The following is a 12,022-nucleotide window of genomic DNA, read 5'->3' as shown; positions in this document are numbered from 1 at the left end:
AGAGCTGAATGTTTTCAGTACTTTAAAAAGTTACCAGCAGTTGGCTATTTTCAAAAGTTCATTACTTCATTATTGGCACTACATAGACTATACTGCTTGAAATTAAGCAATCCTCACCTCTTCCTCCACCTCCTTTCTGGTATAAGAAGAGTCGTATAGTGAAAATATCATCTGTGTCAAAAGATCTGAATTCTGGTGTCTTTCTCCATCACTAATTTCTGTGACCTTGGACAAATTGTCTGACTGGTCTAGACTTCAGTGTAAGGGCAGAGTTGGCATTTTTTTAAGATGTTAAATCCTGTGATAGTGATTTCATATAAAGCATTTGGTGGTTAGTAGACTAGAAAGTATGTAAAGTTTTTTTAGCTTTAGAGTTCTTTTTTTTTTTTTAGCTTTAGAGTTCTTAAGAGTTAAGCTTAAGTCATCTAAATAATATTAACTGTACAATCAATATAGGATTTGTTGACTTGAATTTACTATTGTGAAAGTAATGACTTTATTCTGAAGTGTTAGATTATTAGAAACATATATATCTGCATTCAAGCAGTTTTACAAGGGTGTATATATATTATCATTTAGAATAGAAGTGTATAAATTATTGAATTATTCCTTTTTTTAAAGCTACTGTTACATTATTATATGTAAAATAGATAACTAATATGGACTTACTGTATAACACAGGGAACCCTACTCAATAATTCTGTAATGACCAATATGAGAAAAGAATCTAAAAAAGAGTGGATATTTTGTTAAAATGTCTAATTTGAAGAATGTCTCTCATGACAACCATTAACAGCGACTACTGCTCCTTTAGTATGTTAAATGATACCTTTGACCTAGTCCAGTAATTTTTTTCCCCTATTACACCTAAGCTCATCCTTTAGTCAGTCACTCAGTCATGTCAGTCAGTCATGTCTGACTCTTTGTGACCCCATGGACTATAGCCCACCTGGCTCCTCTGTCTTACAAAACTCCAGAATACTGGAGTGGGTAGCCACTTCCTTCTCCAGGGGACCTTCCCAACCCAGGGATTGGGTCTCCCACACTGCAGGCAGATTCTTTACCTTCCGAGCCACCAAGGAAGCCAAAGCTCATCCCTTAGGTCTGTCAAACTTTAACAAATTGATTCAAATACAATTCTGTGAGCACTTCCGAGGGCCAAGATCGTATGTTTCATCCTTCTTAAACCACGAAGCTACTTCCTAAATCTTACAGTGTGAATGATGTAGGCCCTCTTTAAATTTTAGATGGTTAATAAATACAAGAAAAGGATTCAGCAAAATAAAAGAGTGGGTATATGTATATGTGTAACTGATTCACTGTGCTATATACCTGAAACTAATACAACCTTGTAAATCAGCTATACTCCAATAAAAATTTTTTAAAAAACAAAAACTGGTGTTAAATTTTAATTTAAGCATTATTTTATCGTTTCCTCTCAGTGTTTTATCTGCATTTTAAGATTATAGGCAGTTTTGTATAGTCTAGCAGTTTTGGGAAGTTATTCAAGCAACACCATTCTAAATTAACAGTACAAGTTTAGGAGGAAGGAAGAGGTTTATTTAAACTGCTCATTTTCTTCTTAAGATTATAAAGTTCCTTATGTCATATTTTGTGATATTATACGAAAAATTATCAAGTTAAACATTGGAAAAGCTATTTCTGTATACTTCCTCCATTTCAAAGTCTTTCCAATAAATACAATTAGCAAGACTTAAGTCAGTCTTAAAATATAAAAGTAATCTATTTTACTTATATGTCTTTAAATGAAAAGGTCAGTTTTCATTCCAATTCCAAAGAAAGGCAATGCCAAAAAATGCTCAGACTACCACACAGTTGCACTCATCTCACATGCTAGTAAAGTAATGCTCAAAATTCTCCAAGCCAGGCTTCAGTAATACATGAACCACAAACTTCCACATGTTGAAGCTGGTTTTAGAAAAGGCAGAGGAACCAGAGATCAAATTGCCAACACCCGCTGGATCATGGTAAAAGCAAGAGAGTTCCAGAAAAACATCTATTTCTGCTTTATTGACTATGCCAAAGCCTTTGACTGTGTGGATCACAAGAAACTGTGGAAAATTCTGAAAGAGATGGGAATACCAGACCACCTGACCTGCCTCTTGAGAAACCTATATGCAGGTCAGGAAGCAACAGTTAGAACTGAACATGGAATAACAGACTGGTTCCAAATAGGAAAAGGAGTACGTCAAGGCTGTATATTGTCACCCTGTTTATTTAACTTCTATGCAGAGTACATCATGAGAAACACTGGGCTGGAGGAAGCACAAGCTGGAATCAAGACTGCCAGGAGAAATATCAATAATCTCAGATATGCAGATGACCAACCTAGATAGCATATTAAAAAGCAGAGACATTAATTTGCCTACAAAGGTCCATCTAGTCAAGGCTATGGTTTTTCCAGTAGTCATGTATGGATGTGAGAGTTGGACTATAAAGAAAGCTGAGTGCAGAAGAATTGATGCTTTTGAACTATGGTGTTGGAGACAACTCTTGCGAGTCCCTTGGACTACAAGGAGATCCAACCAGTCCATCCTAAAGGAGATCAGTCCTGGGTGTTCATTGGTAGGACTGATGTTGAAGCTGAAACTCCAATGCTTTGGCCACCTGATGTGAAGAGCTGATTCATTTGAAAAGACCCTGATGCTGGGAAAGATTGAGGGCAGGAGGAGAAGGGGACAACAGAGGATGAGATGGTTGGATGGCATCACCAACTCAATGGACATGAGTTTGAGTAAGCTCCAGGATTTGGTGTTGGACAGGGAGGCCTGGCATGCTGCGGATCATGGGGTCACAAAGAGTGGGACACGGCTGAGCGACTGAACTGAACTGATTTAAAATATTCACTAGCATTTTAGATGTCCAAATATTATGTATTGCAAAGTGCCTTTATCTACTAAGTGGTATATAATTTGTTTAAATCATAATGTAAAGTTGAGTTTCAGTATTTCAGGGAGAAGTATCAATAACCTCAGATATGCAGATGACACCACCCTTATGGTAGAAAGCAAAGGAGAACTAAAGAGCCTCTTGGTTAAACTGAAAGAGGAGAGTGGAAAAGCTGGTTTAAAATTCATCATTCAAAAACTAAGATCATGGCATCTGGTCCCATCACTTCATGGCAAGTAGATGGGGGAACAGTGGAAACAATGACAGACTTTATTTTCTTGGGCTCCAAAATCACTGCAGATGGTGACTGCAGCCATGAAATTAAAAGATGCTTGCTCCTTGGAAGACAAGCTATGACCAACCTAGACAACATATTAAAAAACAGAGACATTACTTTGCCAACAAAGGTCCGTCTAGTCAAAGATAGTTTTTCCCATAGTCATGTATGTGTGTGAGAGTTGGACCATAAAGAAAGCTGAGCTCTGAAGAATTGATGCTTTTGAGCTATGGTGTTGAAAAAGACTCTTGAGAATCCTTTGGACAGCAAGGAGATCAAACCAGTAAATACTAAAAGAAATCAGTCCTGATTATTCTTTGGAAGGTCTGATGCTGAAACTGAAGTTCCAATACTTTGGCCGCCTGATGCAAAGAACTGACTCATTTGAAAAGACCCTGATGCTGGGAAAGATTGAAGGCAGGAGGAGAAGGGGACGACAGAGGATGAGATGGTTGGATGGCATCGCCAACTCGATGGACATGAATTTGAGCAAGCTCTGGGAGTTGGTGATGGACAGGGAAGCCTGGTATGCTGCAGTCCATGGGGTCGCAAAGAGTCGGACACGACTGAGCAACTGAACTGAATTGAAAGTTGAAATTTAAAGTTTATTTCCAACAATATCATTTGACATTCTTTTCTTCCAATCAAAACTTAAAAATGGAAGATTGTAAGGGTTGGTAAGAACAGATAAAGAAACTCACTAACTGTAAACTAGTATATTAGTTAAAGGACTGATTATCTAAGAAGTTAAATAGTACAGTGTGTTGAAAGAGATGTTGATATTATATGGGCATGAAGGACTTCTTATAGTTACAGAATTGGTCAGTTCAATGTGTAGTCTCTGTATAAATAGAGATTGAGGTTTTGGTTGCACTGATTTCGAATAAGCAAAAATTAATATATAATTTATTTTTAAAATACAAATATATGTGTAAAAAAATACAGCCAAAAGAATGGAAATAGCTAATGCACTTTATTTTCTTTTTAGCTCCTGGAGCCTGTCTGCCACCAGCTGTTTGAGCTCTATCGTAGCTCTGAAGTTCGACTTAAGAGGTTCACACTGCAGTTCTTGCCAGAATTGATGTGGGTTTATTTACGGCTTACAGTTAGCCGAGACAGACAGAGTAATGGTTGCATTGAAGCACTTCTGTTAGGAATTTACAATTTGGTAAGTGGAAAGTAATAGTTTGGAAAATGTCAAATATATTTTTTTAAGTCTTCTGAAATACAGAATAGTTAGAGGAAAAGAAATTTAAATGTCTGTTGAATAACTTATTTGAATTAATTAAATTGAGTACATAGGTGTTCAGTATATGCTAGTAATGAGTTTTATAAAGTAGGTGAAACTATTATAATTGATAAAATTACTTATGGCTTATTTTTCTGATTTTTAAATTGACTAATATTTGTAATGCCTTACATTAAAAAAATTTTAATTTATTTTTAATAATCATTTGATAAAACATTATGTATCTGATACTGTATTGTTCATGAAATTGTTTTCTTTTAAGGAATTCTTAGGTACCTTAAACATTCTGGTTGTTTTTTTTCCCCATGGTGTCCCATTTAGAACATTGGTGTTGAAATTCCAGCCCCTTGAATCCTAGTATTCTGTGTATTCCCTGTAAACAAACACTTTGCATAATAAAACTATGTTTGTAGATGAGAGGTACCTCAACTAAAGTAGCTCACAAAACATTTGAGTCTACAAAAAATATTCTTCTGCACCAGTGCCCATTTCTCTTAAGCATTATCTCTTTAAAAATCATTAAAGAACATTTCCGTCCCTGAAATCTGAAGGAAGAAACCTGGCCTTTGAAGTCACTTGTATTTTGTTTAAAAATAGGCCCTGCCGCTTACTGGCTACTTTAAATTGAAGCAAGTTAATTCATACCTTGATTTCAGTTGCCTCATTTGTAAAACAAATAAAACATTGATAGTAGTATTAAAAGTGATTAGAAGTACCCAGTGTGTTGCCTGAGGTGTTTATTGAATGTTTACCACTATTATTATAAGTAGTAGTAGTAATAGAATTGGTATCATAATTAAAGGTGAGGTGTTTTAATGAAAAGCTGGTGTAGGTATAAAATTACTTTGCTACCTTGCCTGATTTTTCTTTGAAAATAGGAAATTTTGTTTCATCTATCATCATGTCTCTAGTGCTTAGCACAGGCACTTAGTAAATGTTTATTGATGTTAGTTATTTGTATTGTTTGGTATAATAAACTTCAGTGGTGGAACAAATGAAGCAAAAAATTTGGGGATGCCTAATAAGTTCTTGACAGTACTTGTTGGTGCTATGATTTAATTATCTTTTGGTATCTTAAAAATAGTGTACTATTTTAAAAACACTCAATTATGTATCATAAATGTAACCTCAGGTTTCTGTCTTCTTTTAATTCCCTTAATATCTTTGTTCTTTCATCTCTGTGGTTCTCAATTTTTCTTACCACTCTGGATTTCTTTCGTGTATTCATTTCTCTCTCTTCTTCTTTTCTCACCCCAGCACTTCTCCCTTGCTACAGTAGCCTAACACCTTCTCCACAGATATACATGGATAAAAATCAAAAGTATTTGACTTAATTTGAAATTTAGGGATAAAAATTAAAATTTTATCCCCTAACTTAAATCAGGCCCATTCATCTTAGCATAGACTTTCTCTGAGACACAGTGGCTCAGATGTGGTAACTAGTTTGACTACAGAGTGGGTAAATGATTTCTCTAGGGATTTTTAAACCACTTTCCTGCCAAAATTAGAGGTATAGCCCTTGTTCACATGCAACTGATACTCTCCTGTGACATGTTAAACTCAGAAACTGGTTCTCAAGGAAAAAAGTTCTTTTGGGTTTGTGTTTTGGTGATGATAGTTGTTTTTTAGTGTTGTTTCTTCCTTTTATGCTGTACAACCACTCATCTCTCTGACCACCTTCCTTCTAGGTCTACTAAGGGTAGTCTCTCTCTGGATTTTATGCCAGTCATGTATACTAATATGGTTTTAAAAGAAACAGATTAAAATAAGACAATAGACAAAAGGATTGGTGCAAGAGGGGCATTTCACCCCTCTAATTGCTGGTGTCTGTAGGCAGGTTTTTACTGATACCTGTAGAAGACTTGGAGGTGCCAAAGACTGTAGAAATGAATGCCATGACTTTTTCAGTGAAAGATAAAATGCTTTTTAAAAACCACAGGGATGTTTCTGTAGTTCAGTAAAAACTATTAAGTATGAACTTACGATTAATCACTTGGACTAGTACCATATAATTATGTTAATATGTAGCTTATTTCAGGTCATTAATTTATTACTGAATAATTGTAAGATTTTCTTTTAATAAGTGTAGCTCTCTTGGCTAAGACCTTTAATTTTAATCTTTTATATGGGAATTCTATTTTTAGTTTTCTGAGGAACCTCTATACTATTTTCTGTAGTGGCTTTACTAACTTACATTCCCACCAACAGTGTAGGAGGGTTCCATTTTCTCCATACCCTCTCCAGCATTTGTTATTTGTAGACTTTTTAATGATGGCCATTCTGACTGGTGTGAGGTAGTACCTCATTGTAGTTTTGATTTGCGTTTCTCTAAAATTAATGATGTTGAGGCTTCCCTGATAGCTCAGTTGGTAAAGAATCCACCTGCAATGCAGGAGACCCTGGTTTGATTCCTGGGTTGTGAAGATCTGCTGGAGAAGGAATAGGCTACCCACTCCAGTATTCTTCGGCTTCCCTTGTGGCTCAGCTGGTAAAGAATCTGCCTGCAATGCGGGAGACCTGGGTTCGATCCCTGGGTTGGGAAGATCCCCTGGAGAATGGAAAGGCTACCCCCTCCAGTATTCTGGCCTGAAGAATTCCATGGACTGCAGTCCATGGAGTCACAGAGAGTCAGATATGACTGAGTGACTTGCACTTTCACTTGCACCTTCAGCATCTTTTCATGTGCCTACTGGCCATCTGTATGTCTTCACTGGAGACATGTCTATTAAGGTCTTCCCTTTTTTCAATTGGGTTGTTTGTTTTTTTGTTCTTGAGTTGTATGAGCTTTTGTATATTTTATCTGTAACATCATTTGCAAATATTTTCTCCTATTCCAAAAATGTGGAACACTTCACAAACTTGCATGTCATCCTAGGGCCAGGGCTATGCTAATCGTCTGTGTTATCTTTCCATTAATCTTTTAAACTCTGCTGCTGCTGCTGCTAAGTCGCTTCAGTCGTGTCCGACTCTGTGCAACCCCATAGACGGCAGCCCACTAGGCTCCTCTGTCCCTGGGATTCTCCAGGCAAGAATACTGGAGCTAGTTCCTACTAAAAGATGTGATTACTTGTAATCTCCATGGCTGTCCTGCAAATTTATCATGAGGATTTATATGTGTGCCTATTTCATATCTTTACTGTCATGGTATTTTTGATAAACTGTATTATTATATCTCTCAATGTCTCCCAAAGGACTTCAACTACCAAAGTGTACAAATTGGCTAATTGGTTAAAGATACACAAGGGTAATAATATTTTTATTACCCTTTCTAAAAGTCTTCCTCAATTGCCAATTATATATTTGTTAAATTAAGAAAGCAATTATTATTTCTTTTAATAGAGTTGTGTGACTATTTCATTTTCCTACCATAGGAAATTGCTGATAAAGATGGAAACAATAAAGTTCTGTCTTTTACCATCCCTTCCTTATCCAAGCCGTCAATATACCATGAGGTAAGTAAGATTGGAGAGGTAAAATTTTTAAAAATTATCAATATATTGAGCAAAAGTCAGTTTCTTACTAGAGATAAATTATTCCTAACACATCTTTATGGATTTGTTTCTTTAAATGTAGATGTTTGTTATTAGTGATATAAAGCTGAGCTGTTGTCAAGAGAGATAGAAATTAATTATTGGAAAATTTTCCTCTAGTTCTGGTTTATTTATTTTTTATTCTTCTACCAATATCATCGCTGGTCTTTTTTATTATATGAATTTTTAGAAATGTTCCTTTAAATTTTTTAAGTCGTCCATATTAATTAGACATTATCTATGTTAGATTGATTTATTTTTTATTATTTTTTAGGAAAATAACTACTTAGAAAAATATTAACACAGTAATTATTTTATTTCCATTTAAAGTAGTCTGATTGATGCATTCTAGATATTCAATAACCTTACACTTGTGATTTTTCCAGTATTTATTTGGTTGAAGATTGTGAGAACACTGATAATTATGTAGGTAGATGGCTCCTATTGACCTGAACTCCTGCCTGCTCTCTTTAAGGATATGTAATGAATCAAGCTTCTTGTCTGTTGGCCCTTTAGTGCATTAAGTTGTGAGGAAAGCATTTAAATTAACTAATTCACTAGTAGTCTAAAAATTAGATTCAATTTTCTTAACAGCAAAGCAGTATCCAGTTGCTTCGTAGCTCAATGCAGCTATTTATTTTTTAATTAATTCCCCTGGGACTTTGTTTTTCATTAGAATGCCTCTTACTTAACCAAGGCTGATTTTAGCATAGAACATTTCTAAACATTAGATTTTAACAGTGTTCTGTGTATCAAGTTATAAAATAAAATGGAGGATAGTGAGACATTTACAAATTGAAAGACTGATGCTGGGAGGGATTGGGGGCAGGAGGAGAAGGGGACGACAGAGCATGAGATGGCTGGATGGCATCACTGACTCGATGGACGTGAGTCTGGGTGAACTCTGGGAGTTGGTGATGGACAGGGAGGCCTGGTGTGCTGCAATTCATGGGGTCGCAAAGAGTTGGACACGACTGAGCGACTGAACTAAACTGAACTGTAGAAACATGAAATCAATTATGTCACTGTTAAAGAGACTTTTGATCATAGTATTTATTCTTGTTTGTATTACACAATTATAACTCCTACACCTTGCTTTCTTAATGTAAGATTAATGAGCGTACCAGCCTCCCTGAAGTTAGACAAACCTCTGGGTTTGAATGTATAGTCCCCAAGAGTGCTCTGAGTTCTGGAAACAAACAAATTAATTATTATTCTTTTAAGCAACTTTTCTTATTCTGTGTCCTAAATATAGTTTCATTCCATAATATTTCAAAAACCAAAGCAGTGTATTTTTAGTTTTATATATTGTATATATGTTTTAAAAGGAGCTATAGAACATATATAATTGAAAAATTGAAGAGGTTTTGAAAGAGAAGAAGAAATGGTCTGAAACTGCCTTTTGTTGAAGCAGAATTAAATGTTCTCACGTTACAGATTTTTATTTTATTTTAAAGACACAGTCTCATACTTTACCTTATTTTTATAGCCCTCCACGATTGGATCCATGGCCTTGACAGAAGGGGCATTATGTCAGCATGATCTCATCAGGGTTGTTTACAGTGATCTTCATCCTCAGAGGGAAACATTCACTGCACAAAACCGGTAATAATCAAAACTGTAGATGTTAAAATTGTTAATTTACACTTAATAGTTAGCTATAATTACTTTGGTTCACATTTGATATGAGAAGAGACATATTGTTTTCCAGAATTGTGTACCATTTTGCAGTCCCACCAGCAATGTATGATAGTTTAGTTTCTCAACATCTTTACCTACTCTTTTTTTTTTTTCCATCTTTTTTATTATATCTGTTCTTAGTGGGTATGAAAAATGGTATCTCATTGTGCTGTTGTTTTTGCTATATGTTTTACTTTTTTGTACAGTCAGCTATATCAGAAATACACACTTTTTTTTTTTCCCAAGTTAAACATGCATTAGTTTTAGAGTTTATTACAAAAAACTGCAGTCTCTGGCTCCCTGTCCCTTCCACTCTCCTTTCCTAGATGTAACAACTTTTAACCAGTGGTTCTCAACCAGGGCACTTCTGCCTCTTCAGTGAACATTTGTCAGCATCTGGAGACTTGTTTGATTGTCACAACTGAGTGGGAGGGAAGACTGCTACAAGCGTCTCAAGTGTAAAAGTCAGGGTGCTGTTTAGCATCCTACCACGCCTGGGCCGGCCCCCACAACAGTCACTTATCTAGGCCAAAATGTCCATAGTGCTGAGGTTGAAAAATCTTGCTGTTAATATTTACCATCTTCGTAGTAATTTACTGCTTTAAAATTTTTCACTTTGGGGCATTATCTAATAACTTATCTCTATGAAAGATAAAAATTTAGGTTGTTAGCTCTCTTGTCCTTTCTTTTCAGTATAGTTATCTTTGTAATTCTGGAGAATTCATTATTTAAATTTCTCATTATTATGAATGATTTTTTTTTTTTTTTTTTTTTTTGGCTGTGCTGTACAGCATGCAGAATCTTAGTTCCCCAACCAGGGATTTAACCCATGCCCCCTGCATTGGGACTGTGGAGTCTTTAACCACTGGACCACCAGGGAAACACCTTGAATGAACATTGCTCATCAGAACTATTCAGAGCTGAGCTTTGTGACTGGTTACTTTTCCTCTCCTGCTTATCTTTTTGTTTTCCTTGAAGTTCATCTTTGACCTTTTGTTTTCTTTGTTCACTATGTGCTTTGTAAATTTAGCCCTGTAAATTTTCTATCAGTTTTCTACATAGCCTTCCAAAACTTTGTTTATACCAGTTATTTTCTCAATTTTATCTTCCTGATAAAGGAGCTCCAACTTACTGCAATCTGGACTGTGTTTCCCTCTTTGCCTGGTGTATACTTCTTATCTTGGTATTTCCCCTCACTGTTACCCTGGGAATTCCCTTTGTCTTTTTCCTGTGTGTATGGATCCACTGTTTCTTGCACCCTAGATCCTCATTCTTTGTTCCTAGTATTCTGAAATTCCATGTGATATTTCTTGGTGTGGGTTTATTTCCTGTTTGTGCTGAGCAGTACATGGGCCTTTTTGATTTGGAAACTCATGTCCTTCAGACCGGGAACTTTGCTTAATTATTTTTTGTTAATTAGTTTAGCCTCTCCATCTTATCTAGTCTTTTATTATTTGTCCTTTATTTATTTGGTCTTTTATTGTCTTTCTTGTGGAGCTTTTATTATTTGGAGCTCCTGTTGTGGTACTCTTTCCTCTTCCATTTGCCATATCTTTTTCCTTTGGCTTCACTTTCTATGATATTTCCTCAACTTCATCCACCAGTTCTGTTCCTGAGTTTTTAATTTCTGTCATCATATTTTGTATATCTGGAATAGAATTTGACCACCCTAAGAGGAAAGACTTAAAGATATGGACAAAATATATCATATTTTGTACATTCTGAATGGTCTTTTAAAATAGTTCATATTTAGATTTTTGTTGTTTTTTTATTTTTGAAACAGCATCTCTTTTTTTAGAATATTAATGATAATTGTCTTTATTTAAAGTTATTTTTTTTCTCTTTTATGTTTATTATGTCCCCAAAATTGTGTTCCCCTGCCCCTGTTTCTTTATTTTGACCTCATTTTCCTATTAATGAAGTTCATCAGATGTCTGATAATCCATTTTTCCATACTTATGAGTAAGAGCAGGGAATTTTTAAAAATGAGAAGCTATGACCATGTTGGTAGGGGCTCATTGAATATGAACTTCACAACTTCTCACTGGGCCATTCATTTGGGGAACTTCCCAAGTCCATATTTTTAAGTCTTTACTCTTAGGGTGGTCAAATTCTCTAAAGAAAACTCTTCTAGTTTCTTAACCAGAGGGCTGCTAGAATTCTGGTGGCCAAGTGGGGAAGGAAAACTTGAGGTATCAGTATCCAGTAAGACCTATTTTACGTAAGTTTTCTATTTTCAGTATCTTCCCATCCTCCCCACTCCAACCCAAACCACACTTGTGCTTGGTGGTTCCCTGGTAGAAATTTCTCTTTTATCCTTTCAGAAAATAAGTCTTCAATTTCAGAAAATAAATCTTCAGTGAACCTAGCAGCATA

The 12,022-nt window shown here is 35.6% G+C and overlaps 1 protein-coding gene and 1 pseudogene across 5 annotated transcripts in view; one reads left to right on the top strand and one right to left on the bottom strand.

The window, feature by feature from the left end:
• Window positions 1-12,022, top strand: part of FAM126B (family with sequence similarity 126 member B) — a 64,666-nt gene that overhangs the window by 28,610 nt on the left and 24,034 nt on the right. For all 5 annotated transcript variants that reach the window (XM_025277977.3, XM_006080512.4, XM_006080513.4 and 2 more), the window contains 3 exons: window positions 4,176-4,355; window positions 7,808-7,888; window positions 9,456-9,571. In XM_025277977.3, coding sequence (XP_025133762.1) covers window positions 4,176-4,355; window positions 7,808-7,888; window positions 9,456-9,571 — 377 coding nt within the window. The remainder of the gene's footprint in view (window positions 1-4,175; window positions 4,356-7,807; window positions 7,889-9,455; window positions 9,572-12,022) is intronic.
• Window positions 7,272-7,384, bottom strand: LOC112583065 (annotated as a pseudogene).

The sequence above is a fragment of the Bubalus bubalis genome, chromosome 2, assembly GCF_019923935.1.
Source record: "Bubalus bubalis isolate 160015118507 breed Murrah chromosome 2, NDDB_SH_1, whole genome shotgun sequence".
Lineage (NCBI taxonomy): Eukaryota > Metazoa > Chordata > Mammalia > Artiodactyla > Bovidae > Bubalus > Bubalus bubalis.
The sequence above is the reverse complement of the archived record's forward strand: the minus strand, read 5'-3'. Positions and strand labels throughout refer to the sequence as shown.